Genomic DNA, 20470 nt, shown 5'->3' with positions numbered 1-20470 from the left:
TGTGAATCACACAGTAGTGAGAGACATGCAGGCAGCACCGTTGCAGTGCATGCCACCCATTGTACACAAAGAGATGAGAATGAGAATGAGAGTAGGAATGATTTGAAAGGAAACAATAAGACAGAGGAAGAGATAAGAGACAGTGCACTTGAAGCACATGTCACCCAATTCATGCTAGTGCCCAAAGAGATGAGAACGAGACTGAAATGGAATTAACATGATAGAAGATGAGATAAGAATATGGCCATGAGTTTAAATATCATAAATAACAGTTACAAAGTATATTACTATTAATATTGGTTGCATCAAGAGGTATAAGGCAGCAAAATACTTACACCATGAAGAACTACTTGTCCACCATAACTATGTGCAACAATCACGATGTGCTCGGCCTTGGCCTTCTTGATGAAGTTGTTCCAGACATAAACAAAGTGATCCTGGGGATTCTCACTGCCCTGTGGAAGACATGTTAGGCCATGTCAGTGTTATTGGGAAAACTAAGTAAGCATTAATGAAGTTGACCAGAAGTCAGACTGTTAGATGTTTAATGTACTGCACATGTACTGCGGAACATAGAATCAAAGTGATGCCATCAAATTCTAAAATTTGCAATAGACTTAATCCACTGTTTTCCCATTTTAGGCCAATGTGTCATTTCCTAGAGTATTATTTCTTTGTTTAACAGTTGCAGATAAGAAGACAAATGAATATGGATACAATTCAAACAAAGAATGTTTTTCTCAAGAGAGTAACACTTGGTCTGAAATGGGCCACACTGTACGTCCACGTAGAATAGGTTTAATATTGATTCCAGTTCTGAAATGTTCATATTTAAAAAGAACACAACATTGCTTACATTTCTGCCAACTTTAAGGCTTTTGCGATTAGTAGAAATGGGCATTTCAGGTATTTAAGGTCCAAACATCCCCATAATTTTTTTGTCGTTTGCACAGGACAATCATGTTACATTCATCAACAAATAAGAAGAAATGTATTGGAGATATTTTAAAATTTCAAAAACTGTCTTTAATTTAGCTGTTTTTTTGGTCTTTTGCTCTAAAAAGAGCAATAGAGGCTTTGCACCATCAAGTGGCAGCCATGACAGGAGGCACATAGCACAACAATAGAGTCTTTTCCCCCTCGGAAACTAAATTCTTTTTCATGTAAATCAGACCAGATTCAATTGTTCCTGCCTCTGTGATGGCTGCCATCACATGATGGTGCAAAGCCTCTATAGAGTAAAAAAACATAACCTAGCAAAAGGAGGAGTACCTTAATGCATTTGTGCAGTTTCTCATCATAATTATGATTACCATTAGTAATAAGCACACCAAAGCCTTCCTGGGGGGAAAACACGATTATAATACTTTCTAGAATATTATTGAGTATGGAATATATATGATCGCCCTGCTACGTGCGAGGTTACAATGTAGAGTAGTTTTGAAGTGGGAAATGGTAAGACAGGTTCATAGCTGAGTTGAAGCTGTACAATGTTCTACTTTAAGCATAACAAAAAATATATATAAGGTCTTTTAAGGACGTACATGGGCATTGCTCGCATACATGCTTTTTACATGAGTTTGAAGCCTGGGTGTACATTGTGATTACGTCATGGAAATGATATTATACTGGCCAAATTGAAAAAAGGGTGCAAAATGTTGAAGAATTAAGTTTTTGTTCACTTCTTCAAACTTTCATAGCTCTGAAACGTAGCAATATTTGTCAGTACCCCCTCTTTAAGATACCAAACAACTTTAAGATACCAAACAAATGGTCGAATATTTCGTTTACACTGTTAAAAGAAAAGTTTTACCAAAATAATTTAGTATTTTCAATGTTTTTTTTAGAATTATTACGAGTCGCAATGTGTAGCGCAATCATTGTCATGCATTTTCAAAGCATTAAAAATAGGGAAATTTGATTCAAAAATACATTTTTATCTTAGCTGATGACTGTTAACTTTATTTTGATGTTTACTATTACAGGGGCGACGGAAGCTGAAAATCTTTGGGGGGGGGGGGGGGGGGGCACTGCAAAAAATCACAACAATAACTTAATAACAGTAACAAAAATCGAATCTATGAATTTATATTTCATGTCAACCAATATTTTGTGGGGGGCACCTGCCCCACCGTCATCTCCCCCCCTCTCCCCCGGTTCCGCCGCCCCTGTATTAAAATATTGAAGTGAGAGCAACGGAAAAGAAAGATTATCAAACAATTATCGACCAATCTCGTTGACAAGTATTGTTAAAATTCTGGAGCGTTTAATACATAAACACATCATGGACCACTTAACAAAACTAAAACTACTATGTGATAACCAACACGGGTTTAGACGATTCTGCTCATGCTTGACACAATTATTACAACTGGCCAAGGGCACTAGAACACCGAATGTGGTTGGATTTCTATAGGTTTTATCCCCCTCCGTGTTCCTTCGTTCGCTGTTGTAATGCAGACGTTTTCATTCCAAAGGTCAAACGGTTTGGATAGCCGATGAGCGTTACTGCATTACAACAGCGAACGAAGGAACACGGACGCAAGATAAGTAAACAAGTAAAACGTTAATTTAATTCAAATAATCGAAAGGGAAAAAAACCTATAGAAATCCAACCACATTCGGTGTCCTTGTGCCCTTGAACTGGCACATTAATGGCATTCGACACTTGACAATTTAGAGCATTAGACATTGCTTTTCTTGATTTTGCAAAAGCATTTCCACAAAGTTCCTCATCCACATCTCTTACAAAGATTGCAGTCTTACGGCATTAATGGTCAAGTGCATGACTGGTTAAGAAATTTTCTTGGTTATTGAAAGGAAAACTTTGAGTTGGCTAAATGTTACGTCAGGAGTTCACCAGAGGAGTATACTGGGTCCCCTATTGTTCTTAATATTCATCAATGACATTCTATCTAGTGTAAACTGCAACATAGACCTCTTCGTGGACGACAGTGTTCTTCACAAGCAAATTAAATCAACCAATGACTGTGAACTTTTTCATGGAGACTCTGTGAACAACAGGTGCGATGCTTCCATGATACAACTCGAGGAAAATGTCATATCTTACATGTCACATAGCAGAAACAGCCGATTAAACACGATTACCAAGAGAAAATGATTACTCTATAAATGACACGACCTTAGAAACTGTTGATCGTCATAAGCACCTTGGCGTCACTGTGTCAGACTATATCTTGGGATCTACATATATCTTCAATCTGTACATAAAGGCAAGACGTACCATGGGGTTAATAAGGCGATTGTTTGGATACAAGTCTCTAGCAGCGGTAGATACATCCTTGAAAGTCCTTGTCAGACCATCACTGGAGTACTGCTATGCTGTGTGGAACCCTTACTTGATTAAACACATAAATCTTATTGAGTCAATACAACGGAGAGCCACGAGGCTGATATGTGGCCCAGACCTTGAGTATGAAAGACTTAAAAAACTAAACTGGCCTACCCTAGAATTAAGGAGAAAATATCTCTGTCTTATTCAGATGTACAAAATATCATTTGGTCTCTGTGCCGGATATAGATAGCAATAAGTACTTTGACTTAATAGAGAAGTTCCGTGTAAGCGCACTAAGCTCACTATTTATGATAATGAGTCAACTAAATATTCAAATGAGTTTACAAACCACCCAATTTATCCAGCTCATACAAAATTTATGTATTTTATTGGAAGGAACGAAACAAAAAGTCTGACATAACGTGGGTGACTGCGAATAGAGTGTCAGCACAGTTAACAACGATGAACGCTAGATATACAGTTCTATACAGGGCTTACAATTCGACTGGAGATATCAATTCTAATTATACTTGTATTTTCTTTTCTTTGTGAGTCTTTGCATACATGTTTCAACATTTATTTTAGGGCTTTGGCAAAAGTAAACTTCTCTTGGTTATCGGCTTATCCAATTATCTAAAGAACATTAACATTAATATAACGTCAGGATTGCCTGACTTAGATATACGCAATCGGCTATTGTCATTCACTTGAACTCGAACTGTCTCGGCATATTTGTCCAGAAGCTTGTTCATCTTATCCAAAGTAGCCATTGCCTTATTACACATTGCCACATGTGCATCTTCAGCCTTTAGTTTTCCTTTCCCTTTAAATCGTTTTCGCTTTTCTTTTGGACTTTCGCTCTCAGCTTTCTTTACGACTTCCTGTACATCGCTTTCCTCATTTAAGCTTGATTCAACACTGATATCAGTAGACATATGACTCAACTTGGTCTTCCATCGATCTTCCGGGCTCACCTTTTTCGCATACCTCATTTTTGATGCCAGAATCTCCGACATAGGTCCTGACACAGGAATAGAAGATTCGCTAGCAGCTTTAAGTTGACTTCTTACGATACGGCGAACACGATTAATTGCTTGCTGACTCTCTTGTTCAAGATAAAACTTTACAACTGGAGAAGACAATGGAAGCGATTCAAGATTCCTCTTAACATGTTGAAGAACATTTTCCCAACTTTCTCCGCTTTTTTCTTCATAACACTGAAGAACCAATGCTTTTTCTGGTTCAGTTATTCGTACACGTCTTTGTGCATGTGATGGACCTGTAGTATAAAATACCGAGATTAAAATATTTGTTGTTACAAATGCAAACTTGGGTATTTATCAATTGTTCAGCTCTTGATTTTAAATACCTTTATCGTTCTTATCCATCCGAGGTTTGATTCCTTCTAGTTTTCAGCTATATCCTTAGGGTACAGCCAAGTGTAATTGCACCCACAGCAGGAAGAGCATTGCGGCAAATAATCAAGCAGTTTACCAAAGCTCGGCTGATGGTTGTTCTTTAAATTATTCAATTTTCACACGAGGCCATGAAACTATTCATCATGAAGTGTGAACAACGATTTGATTAACTCATATGTTGACGCCATTTCGCGTGTGGCTTCAACCAAAAATACGGAAAGAAATAAACCAAGAGGTACAAGAAAAAAGAGACGTTTACTTCGTATTTCTTTATTACTGACAAATACGCTACCACTCATGGTCCCTCATGTACGTTCGTCACTGCCTTTGCAAGACTTTTTACAACGTTTGGTCCCTCTGCTACTCTTCCTTATTTCCTTGGGTTGTCCGTTCACATATTCAACAGTTCCTTTGATAAATCGCCTTCCATTTCAACCTGATTTCCCCTTCCATGGGCGTGACGTGTTCGGCATGTACCATCGTCACAGATATTTGTTTTGGCTTAATACCGGCGAATTACCAGAGACCCTTGAACAGTTAGTGTACGATATTGCACGGGAAATGCGTCGTCATAATAGAGTTGGGAATATTCGACAAAGGCAAAGAAGAGGAAAATTAAATTTGAAAAATCAAGTGTTGTTAGTGATGATGTGGCTCCGTAAATACCCTTATCTGGATAGCCTGGCATTGTTATTCGACATAAGCATACAGACTGTGTCAGCAATTATATATCATGTGGTTCCTGTCCTCTGGAGATATTTCCAAAGCCAAATTAGATGGCCATCGGTTGCAGAATGGAATGCTATGCGAGGTAATTGGCCATCGTTTCCAGATGCTGTAGGGTGTATTGATGGAACGCCCCATAGGATATATAGGCCAGAGTAAGAACCGCAGCGTGCGTTTTAAAGCGGACATCGCCATTGCCATCTCATGAGTACTCAAACTATCACTGACAATGAAAATAACATCAGATTTTTGCAAGCTGGATTTGTTGGAAGCATGGTTGATTCAATGGCATACAGACTTATGACTCAAGTAGGACCTGGGCAAGTACTTGATTTACCTCCTGGGGTCATTCTTTTGGCAGATCAAGGATATCCCGATGCCCTGCCACTTGTGACTCCATTTAGGCAACAGCAAATCAGGGGAATGGGAGCAGGGATCATGCGACAGCGTGCCCGGAAATTCAAGAGACGCCTTAGTCACTATCGTATTACAGTCGAACATGCAATCAAACATGTAAAGACGTACAAAGCTATAGGATCTCTTTGGCGCCACCCACGCTGGTTCCAACCACTTGTTGTTGAGCTCTGCACATTCCTTGCACAGTGACACATAGAATTATTCCAGGCAATGTAAACATCGTAAGAGTAATCGTTGTTGACAGTCACCCATACACGTTAAGTAAGAATTGCGTTGTTTCGTTCCTTCCAATGAATTGCATTTAAAACCATCTAACTATATCAGATTTTGTATGAGCTGGATAAATTGGGTGGTTTGTAAACTCATTTGAATATTTAGTTGACTCATTATCATAAATAGTGAGCTTAGTGCGCTTACACGGAACTTCTCTAATAGGTGAAACACGTTTAAGATCTAGCCATAAATTTAAACTGAGACCTAAACACGCCCACACAAATTATTTTAAATTTTCATTTTTCAATATAGATACACTAATGATTGGAACTCACTACCTTCTCATATTTTTGCGACTAAATCTCTAAGCCATTTTAAATCAAGTTTATTGTCGCTTTTATTATCTACTCAACAGTAATCTGTTTTATTAACTAGTTGAATATACACTCAATTGAAGAATCGTTGTCGGGTTCAGAAACATAGAACATAAAAGCTGAGACCGAAATGGCACATGGCAAATGACATAATTGTATTATAATTTATTCATTTGCGCCATCCATGCAGTCGGTTTAGAATGCCAAACGCGTATTAAAAACAGTGCATGATGCCACGGGTCGCCGGTCACAGCATGCATCTAATTAACGTACTTCCCATGTGCCATTGCGGTCTCAGCTTCTATGTTCTATGTTTCTGAACCCGACAACGATTCTTCAATAGCCCACCTCCGAGATATGCTTCGCTTGTCACGCACAAAGGTTTCAGTATGAGACTAAGTGCTAAATTAAATTTATTTTTACCGCCTTTCACGAATGACTGAGCCTTTAGCACGTAACCTCATACTGAAGCCTTTGTGCGTGACAAGTGAAGCATATCTCGGAAGTGGGTAATTGAGTGTATACATATGTAGATATTTTATTCATATATAATTTTGTACATAGTCATTTTAATAACATATATTTTTAGAATTTTGTGTTTATGTATGTATACGTGTCCCTGTCTATTTATATAAGGAGAACAGTTTTTATATGGGAATTCAGTTTCCCCCTACTGTTGTCCTCCCTCAGTATATTATTGTTAGTATATGTACATTTTTCATTTCCGTTTGTTTGTTATATATATTTCATATATTTGTATGTTCATTAGTTTTGGGAAAGTCATTAAATAAATAAATAAGGATGAATAAAATGATTTCCAACTTTTGTGATTTGGCCGCCATCTTTGTGCCTCTCAAGGACACAAAGATGCATGGTGGACCCATACATTACTGGTATGATCAATCACTTGCTCTCTGTATCTATAACTTCTTTTAGCTAGAATTTTGGCCGAGGTATACAGTTTATGTTGCTCTTTCGGTCTGTGGAGGTTTTATCATATATGAGTCTTTGGAAAAGTTTCGATGGCGTAGGTGAAAGCTAAGAATAGATTTTCATAAAGCAGTTATTGGGCCATTCATTACTTTCCCAAATAATATTTTAAAAAATAATATGAATGAGAATAAGAACGATAAACAGTATGTAAGAGAATAAAGATTGAGTGAAGATCAGAATTTAAATGAAATAGAAAAACATATAAAACAACATACAGTAATCAAGCAAATATCTATGGGAAATAATGAAATTATATGACCATGAAAGTCTAACTGGTAGGAATGGTATGAATATTATGGTATTTTATTAGCATTCAATAAAAAAAACATCACATACCTTCATTGCTTCCTCAATATATGGAACCATTGTCCCACTTTCAAAACTGTCATTGATGATTAAGCTGTATTAATAGTAAAAATGAATAAAGTTAGCTGAGTCCAACAATATTGTGTATTGTAACAGTTAAATATCATCATCCTCGTCATTAACATTTGATTGTGTCATGTCATGTCACATTGCCACAAGTGAAAATATATATCGAGAAGATATCCAGTTTGATTGGCAAATGAGCAAAACTCCTTATTCACATAATAATTCTTAAATAATATATTTTTTGTATCTTTCAAAAGCCCATAATTTATTCTAACAAGCATATATCATTTAATATAAAAAAGAAATTTGCTATCAATACTATTTAACATCGATCTTATTCCCTTATCAACTGTTGACATTATGAAAGTGGTCAGTAAGATAGCACTTAATTTGATCTCATCCCTAACATGATATTTGACAAACCTTCTTGCCCATTGACCAGCTCGTTCCACACCACTGCCATGGATGAGAATCATCAATTTGCTACATTCAAGAGCATCTTTACTCATAAAGAAAAACCCTTTGGGTTCATTTGGACGAGCATCAACCTGCACAGTTTGAATGAATGAGAATAGTGAGAATTATGACAATGAGATGCAAATCAAAATGGGAATACAGTGGATGAGAATAAAATGCTGGTTAATAACATTGCACAAGAATAGAGAGAAGGACAAAGAAATGTCAAATAACAGAGAATGGTAATAGAGAGAAAATGAGAATGAAATGCAAATAAGAATAAATGAAAATAAAGATGAGAAGCAAATAAGAGAAAATTGGACTAGTGAGAATGAGATGGAAAGAAGAATGAATGAGAATAGAGTTCATTCTGTTACTACTTTATGTACATACATACTAAATGATAAAAGAATTTGTATTCATCTTACTGGAATGGTAACTTTCTCAAGGTGAAGCTTGTTTTCAAGGTATTCATAGACATATTCTGTAATAGCCTGAAATATTAATCAGTGAAGATATCAAGACATAACCACAATATGGACAAAAAAGACAGCAGCCCTTGAATGTATTGCTGCACTGATAATGGGGGGGGGGGGGGGGGGTTATGGTTAATAACCCAGTTCAGAGTTTAAGAATCGATTCCAGTGCACATGCAATTTTATCCTGAGTTTCTCACTTTCTTTTGTTTGATTAAAAACAAAGGTAGGGTTAAACAAAAGCAGGTGAGAAATTCGGGATAAAATCACCTGAGCACTGAAAATGATTTTTAAACTCCGAACTAACTTATTGGGTTGGCCAGGATAAAAAATACATCTACATAACTATATATATTCTATAAACTAGCTTAAGTGCATGCCATATATCTGTGGAACAATTAGCTATGTAGCTATGTAACAATACTAGCTATGTAGCAGTAATGATAAAAAGGTAAATTATATACCGTGGAAAGATGAATAAACTTACTGACGTTTCGGACGCTAGTCCGTCGTCGGAGTAAAAGAGAAAGAAGTGGTAGAAAGGAGTGTATATATGATAGAATAAGACAAAAGAAACCAATAGACTCAAGGTAGGCAAGGGAACAAAAACAAACAATCAAAAGACAAAAGAAAAGGTTAGTTGAAAGCAAAGCGTTCATTAATCCCGTTGGGACTAAGAGTGCCCAATAGGCGAATAAGCCGCATTTCTTTGGTCTTGCGACAGTCATTGTTGGCAATCAGGAGAGAACCAACGAGCTAGCCCTACTCATGTATATATATGTTTATACCAAGTTTTGAGCAATCCAAGATTATATTGGTAAGAGGTTCGAGCACCCTTAGCTAGTGCTTACGGCTATGTAAACTATGCTTGCCATAAACGTATTATTACGCGGTTAAGCATGAAGTATAAGGGAATAAAGAATAAGGGATTAAATAAATAAAATGCAGGCTGTTGAGCAAGGAATAAAGAATAAGGGATTAAATAGATATGCACGTGAAAATTGGGAATTACATCACCAGCTCTATAAAAGAAATGTTAATGTAAAAATAAAAGGAGCAGCAGTTAATACTTGAGGACTTCGTTGTTGGTTTTGGGCCCGACGCTAGATTTTTATAGGCAGAGTGACGGACGGTACATTTTTGGGAGCAGAGCAAGGTTTGAGATTCTGGAAGCGTCAGGTTCAGTATTAAGTGCTAGCTCATGGAAACAAGATCTAAGGCAAGGAATAGGGAAGAACTCTCCGAATCTGGAATGCATTCTGGTGTTGAGGAATACAAGGATTTGCCAGGACCGGCTGGAGATCAAAAGAACGAAGCCTTTGAAAGACGATTTACGGACATCTTGAAGGAGGTTAAACATTTTGTCGCAAATGCGGACGCCGAAAAGAACGAACTGGAGAGTCAAGTTAATAATCTTATTGTAATAATCGAGAGTCAAAAAATGCAAATACACCGTATGCAACAAGTAATGGATGAGAGATTGCAAGGATTAGAGAATCGCCTTAGTGCAATAGAAGACAAGAGATTGGATCATGTTAGTGAAACTGAAACAATGCTATTAACTTACATTGATAATAAAGTGAAAGAAGTAAAGGATTCAATTGACCTAATTCACTATGACGTCACTGCATGTTTATGTGGGGGATAGAATCGTCAAATACAATAGAAAATTCAACTATATTTGCTCCTAGCGAAACAGTTTAATCTAAAATGGCCTGGTTTTCAGATATAATATGTGTTAATAGTGTACTAAAAATATTCTGAGCGTTTGCTGGCTATTCTATTTCTCTTCGTGGAATGATACGGGATTTAGAGCAATTTTCGGTTAGTTTGCGTTGATTTGACCCCCTCCGACGACCATGATCCTTTGCGTTTAAACAATAGATTGTTGAATATTTTTTTGATGTGACGTCACAGTGAAGTAGGGCAATTGTACGGGTTGAACTTATCGAAGATCGATGGAACAGAAAACTAGATGAAATTAAAGAAAACAATGGACTAGATTCGAAAGAAACCATTTCTACACCAGCCACCAATTTGGTAAGTATGAGCAGTCCTCATAAAGTTTCTAAACCTATACAATCACCGCCTACGTATGACGGGAGCCAACCTTGGGAAGCGTATAGCGCTCAGTTTGAAATTGCATCGCAAATAAATGGCTGGATAGTGGAAGAGAAAGCTAAATTTTTGGCAGCTAGTCTAAAAGGGAACGCCACACTGATTTTAAGTAACCTTTCTGATGAAAATAGAGGTGAATATGATTCACTTGTGAAGGCTTTATCTAATCGTTTTGGACCAAGTCACCAATTTGAATTAGCGAGAGCGAAATTTAAGACAAGAGTGAAAAAACGCGAAGAGACATTGCCTGAGTTGGCCGCGAACATAGAGAGACTAGTGAAACTCGCTTATCCAAAAGCTGAATCAGAGTTGCCAAAGACCAGTTTATAGATGCGCTTAATGACGAAGAAAGCAGAATACGCGTTAGGCAAGCCAGACCGAAGAATGTTCAAGGCGCGCTAGAAGTTGCGCTCGAATTAGAATCTTATCATCTAGCTGATCGTTGCAGTGGCGGATCCAGGATTTTTCAAAGGGGGGTTCCGTTTCTTAAACTGTGTATAATTCTCTTTTGTTTAGTCGATGTTTGACAAAAAAATTGGCTCTAATCACCTAATTTATTATCTAGTAACGGAACTTAAAGGCAAATTAAACATTATAACAGCAAATATTTATCATTTCGTGTTCAACATTATCCTTGAGGATACTTTTAAGCAAAATTTACATAAGACATATTTCTATTACCTAAAAGATCAAACCTTCAAGGGGGGTTCCGAAACCCCCCCCCCCCCCCCCCCCCCTGGACCCGCCACTGCGTTGGGGACATTATCATTCACGTGGAAACGCTCGTCAAGTGAGTGTTCAAGAAAAACCGGCAAAGGTTGAAGAAAAAAATGTAGAGTCCGAGATTACAAGATTGGGGACATTGATTGGACAAGTTCTAGAAGAAGTAAAGCAAAGAGGCCGGCAGAGAAGAGTTGATAGACAAAAGATGAGATGTTTCAATTGTCAAGAGACTGGACATTTTCAGTCTGTGTGCCCATTGCTACAACAAACTGCAAAACCAGTTCAAAGAGTACCATTTAGACAACGATGTTATTCTGAAAATGGACAAGGTATCAATCAGAGAGAGTTTCCAACACCACGACAAGGCACCACAGTCTTCCCACAGTCAAAACACGGCACCACAGGCTTCCCACAGTCACAACAAGACACCACAGGCTTCCCACAGTCACGACAAGGCACCACAGGCGTCCCACAGTCACAACACGGCACCACAGGCTTCCCACAGTCACAACAAGTTACCACAGGCTTCCCACAGCTACAACAAGATGCCGCAGGCTATCCAAGTGTACATCAACGCTTCCTTCAACCAAATCAGAATGTCACAGGGTTCCCGCAGCTACAGCCAGTTGCTTCACCGTACCTTCAGCAACGCCAACATATCGCAAGGTTCCAACGATCACAGGGAAACAATAACAGAGGTTGATCACAGGATCAGGGAAACTACCAAGGGCCGAGTTCACGGGGCTGAATTCGGTCATTCAAGAGAATACAAATGCCCTAGAAATTACAAGCTTTAATGGCGGAAGTGGACTCTTTATTCCGGGATTTATTGAGAAAACCGCATGCGGTCCCCTGATTGATTCTGGTGCAGACGTTTCACTTTCAAGCACAAAATTGATAGAAGAAATAAAGAAAAAGACCTACATTCAGCATGCATGATAGTGTAGAAGAAAAACTGAAAGTACTTCGTGGTGGAATTGTCAATGTACAGTCTAAATGCCAAACGACGTTACGAATCGGAGAAACTGAAAGCAAACATGAGTTTTGGGTGGTTCCTATGACTGCGCAATGCTTGTTGGGTGGAGATTTCTTGAAAAACCACAACTGTATAATTGACTATCAACGCATGGCATTGACAATTGATGATGCAGACGTTCCTATGGAGAGTTCTGAAAAATCAAGTTCACCTGAGGTACTACGAGTAGTGTTGGAGCAACCACTAAAACTGAGGCCTTATACAGACGCAGTCGTCAGAGGACGAGTCATTGATACTGATAAGCAACATGGTTGGATGATCGTCAGGCCACAACAAGACTTTTGCGAAAGTGAAAGCGGAAGAGTTATGGTTGGTAGAACGCTAGTAGATTTAAAAGAAGGTTATGTGCCAGTAAGAATTTGTAACCTCTCACCAGGAAGAAAAAAATTGCGCAAGATGACAGAAATTGTCGTTTGTGAGCCGTGTGTTAGTGTATTTCAAGCTTCTCCCACGAAAAGCGTTCATTTACTTGCAGATGATGAACCAGATAAAGAAAGAAGGCAGAAAGTTCCAGAAAGGCTTCAAGATGTTTATGAACGAACTGCACAACATTTAGATAAAGAACAACAGTAAGTGTTGGAACAATTTCTCATTAAGGAACAAGACATGTTCTCAAAAGGACTAGAAGACCTTGGGCATACCAATCTGGTTAAACATAAGATTGACACGGGAGACACACTGCCCATCAAGCAGCACCCACGCCGTCTTCCCCTCTTTGCACGTCTATGGAATCAAATACCACCTTTCATTAGGAGTTTATCCAAAAAAAACTTCCAAAAGGAAATCAAAACCGTTTTATTAAACGATCTTAATATTAATCGCTATGATACTGAGATCTTCAAACTTTTTAAGTAAGTCTATCTGTAATGAGCTATTTTTCATTTTCTACTCAGTGAACTACTTTTCATTTCCTATTCAGCTCTTTGTACTCTGATATTAACATTTATTTATTATTAACATATAAAGACATCTTTGTAAATCTACGTGTATATTCTGTGAATTTAACCTGCCTAGACTAGCTTTAGCTATATGCAGGTTATATAGTTTTTCTTTTTTGTATTCTTTTATTCATCAATAAAGTTAAAGTTAAAAGCAGAGGAAGCATCACAGGCTGTTAATGAGATGTTAGAGAAGGGTGTGATTGAACCATCTTCAAGTCCATGGTGTTCACCCATTGTGTTGGTGCGTAAGAAGGATGGATCTACGAGGTTTTGCGTAGATTATCGAAAGCTTAACAAAGTCACACGAAAAGACGCATATCCACTTCCACGATTGGATACGACGACAGATTTACTCTCTGGCTCTAGCTGGTTCTCAACACTTGATTTAAAAAGTGGTTATTGGCAAGTGCAAATGGAAGAGGACTCGAGGAGAAAACAGCATTTCCCACTGGAAAAGGACTTTGGCACTTCAAAGCTATGCCATTTGGATTATGTAACGCGCCAGCTACTTTTCAACGACTCATGGAAGCTGTTCTGGCCCAATTGCCTTTCGAAACTTCATTGGTCTACATAGATGACATAATTGTTCATGCCGCAAGTTTTGATGATGAAGTAAAGAACTTGAAACAAGTGTTCCAGAAGTTGAGAAACACAAACTTGAAACTAAATCCCAAGACGTGTGTACTGTTCGCAAGAGAAGTAAGTTTTCTTGGACATATTGTCGGAGCAAATGGAGTTTTTTGCAGATCCCAAGAAAGTTGAGGCAATACAGAAATGGCCAATTCCAGTGAATGTAAAAGACATCAGACGTTTCCTTGGTTTGTGCTCTTACTATAGACGCTTTATACATAACTTCGCAGAAAAAGCAAAGCCCCTGCACAAGTTGACAGAGAAAAACAGCTCATTTGAATGGTCAGAAGAATTTCAAGCTGCCTTCGTTGAGTTAAAGCAAGCTCTACAAAATCCTCCAATATTGATTTATCCTGATCCCAAGAAGACTTATGTCTTGGAGACAGATGCAAGTAAAGTTGGCATAGGCGCTGTTCTTTCTCAGATGAAAGACGGAACTGAGCACGTATTAGCATACTTCAGCAGAAGCTTAACTAAACAGGAAGCAAACTATTGTGTAACAAGACGAGAAGTATTGGCTATTGTAAGCGCCGTAGAACACTTTCACCCGTACTTGTACGGTAGCGAATTTCAACTAAGAACTGATCACTCAGCTCTTCAGTGGCTTCTGCAATTCAAGAACCCCAAGGATCAAATTGCTCGTTGGTTGGAAAAGCTTCAAGGAAATAATTTTACTATCATTCACCGACCAGGTTCAAAACATGGGAATGCAGACGCATTATGAAGACGCCCATCTGCTGACACAAGATGTAGATATTGCGAGCGCAGAGAGATTTCAGAAGGATTATGTTCTGAAAAGGATGAAGACCTCCAAGATGACCAAGATCATACATATCCAAGTATTTCGTTTTTACAAGCAACTCCGAATGAAAACAGTGGGGACTACGAAGGGAGATGTTGGAGCACGAGTGAACTACGAGAAAAACAGCTTAATGATCCTTCACTGCGTGACATTATACTGTGGTTAGAGAAAGAGATTAAACCAAGCTGGAATGAAATAGCTTCTTTTAGCCCTGAAGTGAAAGCATACTGGGCTCAATGGGACTCATTAATGTTACGAAATGGTGTGCTTTATCGCAAGCTGGAAAGTAATGGAGATACCACATCCTACATGCAGCTAGTAGTACCAAAACAACTGCGTCCAGAGGTTTTCAGGCAACTTCATGCTGTACCGACAGCTGGACACCTTGGTGTTACGAAGACCCTTGCAAAAGAAAAGAGTAGATTCTACTGGGTTTACTGTAGAAGAGATGTTGAAAATTGGTAGTCTACAATGCGAAGAATGTGGAAAAAGAAACGGTCCCCGGAGAAGAACAAAGGCACCAATGAAGAAGTATATATCTGGTGCTCCAATGGAACGAATAGCAATTGATGTTTTAGGTCCTCTTCCTTTAAGTGATACAGGTAATAAATACTTGTTAATCGTTGGAGATTACTTTACAAAATGGACAGAAGCCTTTCCAATGCATAATCAAGAAGTTGAAACCGTAGCAGATATCCTAGTACGTGAGTTTATCTCAAGATTTGGAGTACCACAGTAACTTCACTCGGATCAAGGAAGAAATTTTGAAGCTAAAGTTTTCGCAGAAATGTGTCGATTATTGGGAATAAAGAAAACCCGTACCACACCTTACAGACCACAATCTGACGGAATGGTGGAACGTTTCAATCGCACATTGGAGAATCAATTGTCTAAGTATGTACAAGTAGACCAACGAGATTGGGATACCTATGTGCCGTGCGTAATGATGGCATATCGTTCAGCTACGCATGAACCTACTGGACACACTCCTGTGAATTTGATGTTTGGCAGAGAGGTACGTTTACCAATAGACATTATGCTTGGGACTCCAGAAGATCACAAGGGAGAGAATCAGACATATGACAACTACATTTCTAAGTTAGAAGACAGCATGGCCTGCGCCCATGAATTTGCTCGAGTGAACTTAAGGTTATCGAGTGACAGAATGAAACGAAGGTACGACGTTACCTCAACTTGTGACACATACCGTGTTGGAGATGCAGTTCGTTATCACACGCCCAAGAGGAAGAAGGGACTATCTCCCAAACTCACTAGTAACTGGGAAGGACCTTATTTAGTGAAAAGAAAAATCAACGATATGATTTACGAAATTCAAATATCAGCACGAGCCAAACCAAAGATTGTTCATAAAGATCGATTGTGTAAGTACCATGGTCAAAGTTCTGACTGGTTTGAAAGAAAAATCGAACAGCAGTGTTCGGACGTTCCCCATGCAAGCATGAAGAACAAGTCTACTAAGGGAAAATCTTCAGATCAAAGCTTGAAGAACCGAAATGCGGATCAAAGCTTGAAGAACAGACCTGCAGATCAAAGCTTGAAGAACAGAAATACGGATCAAAGTTCGAAGAACAGACCTGCAGATCAAAGCTTGAAGAACAGAAATGCGGATCAAAGCTTGAAAAACAGATCTACCAAACAAGCAAGCACAAGACTTAAAAGGAACACTCAAAGACCTAAACACTTTAGTAGATATGAAGTGCCGGTTCTGCATCACTCGAGTGAGGTACCATTGAGGTACCATTGAGGTACCATTGAGGTACCTCCCCCCTCCCCCTCAGGATCTTTACAGAGATGACGTTATAGCTATTCTTATGTTTTTAGTTGACTGGATTGCACCACATCCTATATTTTACGTCAAAGTTTGATCCTAATAAAATGTTCTGATCTAATTATTCATAAAATATAGTTTTTCTGTCACAAAGCCTATTGTTAAAGGATTAGACTCTTTTTACTTTATGCTTTTGTTTCACCCTAATTGAGTTCTACGAAGTTGACTCATCAAAAAACAAACAATTAGATGACTTGCCCAAGGAACAACTTTTATTCATAAAACGCTCAATGCATGTGAATACAAAAAAAAGTTTAGTTACAGCTCTTTTCATTATTCAACTAAGTATTATGTTTTGATTGTCAGTATATATTTGTTCAATAGAAACACCCGTCACTTGAAACAATAGAGGACTGTGTTCTACAAAATTTGCGAGTCAAAAAAACCTACTAGATATCAAGACCACGTTTGTAAACAATAGAAGACTCAACAAACACAGTGTTTTGATTGATTTTCATAGTTCAGTCACTACAGCTAAACTCCGAACTACACATTTTGCCAGTCGGGTATCGACTTGGCTATCGCTCTCAATCGTTCTGATCGTCGCGGTGGTTTTAAGATTTTACCAAGATATTTATCTGAATCTTGATAGCTAATCCACTTCACAGATTTTTCTTTGCTTGACGGAGGAGTTGGTAGGAAATCAGGTGGAGGTGGCAGGGATTGTGTTTTGGGGGTGCTGAATGAGGAGGCAATTGAAGAGGGTTGATCAAGACTAGTCGTGGTTCTTAATGGAGTGGAAGGAACCTCCGGTGAAGCTGAAGCTCTCGCTCGATTGAGTTCCAGAGCAGGAGTTCTAATAGGTTTTTTTGACTCGCAAATTTTGTAGAACACAGTCCTCTATTGTTTCAAGTGACGGGTGTTTCTATTGAACAAATATATACTGACAATCAAAACATAATACTTAGTTGAATAATGAAAAGAGCTGTAACTAAACTTTTTTTTGTATTCACATGCATTGAGCGTTTTATGAATAAAAGTTGTTCCTTGGGCAAGTCATCTAATTGTTTGTTTTTTGATGAGTCAACTTCGTAGAACTCAATAGGCCCTTTGCAGCTAGTGGTCACGTGCTTGGATACCGCTTAGCAACACAAAACTGGAGAGCAAGCCTTCCAGTAAACAAAAGTTGTAATAGGTCAAGCACGCGTGGTTTTATACGATAGTTTCATCGTTCAAAACGCTTAATCCTTTTGCCCTATCTACAAACACAGTAAGATAATCTTAAATTCTCTCCTTTGGACTCGATTTTTGGTTCGAAGTAACGATATTCTTCGCGTTATCGCGAAAAAATTGTCACCGCCGGCCCGCTCGACGGCTGAAAAACATGGCGACTTCGCAAGGTATGTACTTCAAAACTCTCCTTTTTTTTGGTTTCTTTTCAATTATTGGACTTCTAAAATCTCTAAAATAACAGTTTAGATTGTGAATGGTGATCGATTGTAATTGGACGGCATTTTAATGGACGATTTGTTTATTTTTTGTGAGAGTGATTCCACGTCTAAAGTCAAGACTAACCCATGTTTACATATATTCGCTGTAGATGTTAGAACTCCCGACGAGCCATCACATACCAAGAAAAATTCTTCGTACCATTGTTGTGTTCCCTTGTGTAACGGAGATTCTCGATATCATCCTGATTTAAAGTTTCACCGCTTACCAGGCCGTGCAAGGGATGAGCAATTGAAAAAGGAATGGCTGGTGAAGATACGAAGAGATGTGGGCCCACACTTCAAGGTATATAGGAATCTAACAATATCAATGCACAATACGAATTGCCTGTGGATCTTTAAAAAACTGTAATGAAGATAAAAATAGTTGAATACAGTTACATTGTTATTAAAAGGACATTTGATTTATAATAGGTTAACAAAAGTACCAGAGTGTGCTCAAAACACTTCACTGAGGAAGATTACAATCCTCCCACTGATTCTGGACGTCAGTTGCTAAAAAGAGAAGCTGTACCATCAATCTTTGACTGGTCAACCAAATCCAAAGCAAGAAGAAAGATAATTCGACAAGTAGATAGGTAATGAATATCACATATTTCTACTTCAATACATTTCATTTAGACTTGACTGATGGAATTGTACTTGATGTTTATTTTGGTTTAAACCAAAATAATTTTATAATTTTAATAATTTAGTCTTTTATAATTTTTTATTTAGTGTGAACTGAGTGTGAACTGAGTGTCATCATAATTTCAAAACCTTTTTACAGAGACACTCAGACAGATGAAAGTGATGACAATGAAGATAATAGTCCCAGCACTTCTACAACCTTCAGCATGGATGACCTACAAGCACAAGTCCAGTCACTCAGAGCACAGTTCCAAGATGCACAAAAGCAACTTGAACAAAGTAGAAATGAAACTGCAGCTGCCCTCACTGAAATAAAAAGGGTTAAAGTTGAAGCTGCAAAAGAAATTGAGGACATTAAGAGGCAAGCTGCAGAACAATTAGCACTTAATAAATTTGGGCTTGAGAGATTTGGCACAGACAATGAGATCATAAGATTTTATACAGGTTTCCCATCCTATTTACATATTCAGTTCTTTTTTAAGTTTTTGCAGCCATGTGCTGCACAAATGACATATTGTTATGCCTCTGGAGAAAGAGAAAGTAGACCAGACTCAAGAAATATGCTTCTTGTGGATGAATTGTTTATGTTTTGTGTACGCCTCAAACTAGGTCTATTCGGACAGGATTTAGCTCATAGGTTCCGAATACATAAATCGTCAGTTTGCAGGAAATTGATCACATGGACTAATTTTTTGTATTTTCTTCTTGGTAGTCAAGTGATCTGGCCTTCAAGGCAAGATGTTGATAGGTTTATGCCAGAAGGTTTTAAAAAGCTTTATGCAAGCACACGTGTCATTTTAGATTGTACAGAGATTTTTGTTCAAACACCTACCTCCCTACTACTTCAGTCGCAGCTTTATTCTAGTTATAAGAGTAATACTACACTCAAGGGTTTGATAGGCATTACCCCTAATGGAGCTATTAGCTTCGTTTCTAGCCTTTACACAGGGGGGATTAGTGATAAGGAAATCACAAGGTGCAGCGGCATTCTAGATTTGTTAGAACCTGGTGATTCAGTCATGGCAGACAAAGGGTTTGACATTGAAGATTTACTTAGGGAGAAGCGGGTAGAGTTAAATATTCCTCCGTTTCTTGAAAGTCAGGAACAATTCTCTGCCGCAGATGTTCAAAAAACAAAGACACTAGCAAGTCTTAGAATTCATGTCGAGAGGGCAATAAGAAGAGTCAAAGAGTACCACTTTTTTGATTCAGATGTGCCATTGTCCACTTTAGGTTCAGTCAATCAGTTATATACTGTAGCCTGCCTCCTTACAAATTTTCAAGGCCCACTTATTTTATCCAATGGTAATAATGAGGCATAGTGTCTGTAAGAAGTTGGTGAATGTATGATTAATGTGGCTTACATAACCCATTAGATAATCTTTAATGCAGGTTGGTTTATCATGTGTCTTGGATTGCTTTTTGTAACTATTTCAATTTGTTTGTAAATGAAAACTCAAAAAAAAAAACTAATGAACAAACACAAAATCTAAATAGCACAAATAAATATAATACTAATATGATATAAATATAATAAAAATAAATTAAGATTA

General features: G+C 38.1%; 3 protein-coding genes across 9 annotated transcripts in view; 1 reads left to right on the top strand and 2 right to left on the bottom strand.

The window, feature by feature from the left end:
- The window catches only part of LOC116302238 (uncharacterized), a 130455-nt gene that overhangs the window by 105788 nt on the left and 4197 nt on the right, over nt 1–20470 (bottom strand). For all 6 annotated transcript variants that reach the window (XR_016121432.1, XM_089038443.1, XM_089038442.1 and 3 more), the window contains exons 5-9: nt 8693–8758; nt 8232–8356; nt 7773–7836; nt 1273–1341; nt 336–455 (exon numbers count right to left, since the gene is read on the bottom strand). Coding sequence is in view for 5 of the 6 variants with exons in the window: in XM_089038443.1 (XP_088894569.1) it covers nt 336–455; nt 1273–1341; nt 7773–7836; nt 8232–8356; nt 8693–8758 (444 nt within the window). In the remaining variant the exon portion in view is untranslated. The remainder of the gene's footprint in view (nt 1–335; nt 456–1272; nt 1342–7772; nt 7837–8231; nt 8357–8692; nt 8759–20470) is intronic.
- On the bottom strand, nt 3667–4800 carry LOC148906336 (uncharacterized). Its single transcript, XM_089038456.1, has 2 exons — nt 4665–4800; nt 3667–4574 (listed from the first exon to the last, which is right to left on the bottom strand). The coding sequence occupies exons 1-2, from the start codon at nt 4681–4683 to the stop codon at nt 3925–3927; spliced, it is 669 nt and encodes a 222-aa protein (XP_088894582.1). The 5' UTR covers nt 4684–4800; the 3' UTR covers nt 3667–3924.
- On the top strand, nt 17651–20440 carry LOC148906335 (uncharacterized). 2 transcript variants are annotated; one of them, XM_089038446.1, is made up of 4 exons: nt 17651–18179; nt 18380–18573; nt 18702–18865; nt 19057–20439. In XM_089038446.1, exons 1-4 carry the CDS (start codon nt 18164–18166, stop codon nt 20237–20239), a joined length of 1557 nt encoding a protein of 518 aa, XP_088894572.1. In that variant the 5' UTR covers nt 17651–18163; the 3' UTR covers nt 20240–20439. The 2 variants fall into 2 exon arrangements, with proteins under 2 accessions (XP_088894572.1, XP_088894571.1); XM_089038445.1 differs by having other exon boundaries at nt 17651–18573; nt 19057–20440.

This window comes from Actinia tenebrosa, unplaced genomic scaffold (genome assembly GCF_029948245.1).
Source record: "Actinia tenebrosa isolate PJP-AT-01 unplaced genomic scaffold, QUT_ActTen_1.0 PGA_scaffold5__44_contigs__length_20552954, whole genome shotgun sequence".
Lineage (NCBI taxonomy): Eukaryota > Metazoa > Cnidaria > Anthozoa > Actiniaria > Actiniidae > Actinia > Actinia tenebrosa.
Note: the sequence above shows the minus strand (reverse complement) of the source record. Positions and strands in the feature narration are given on the sequence as shown.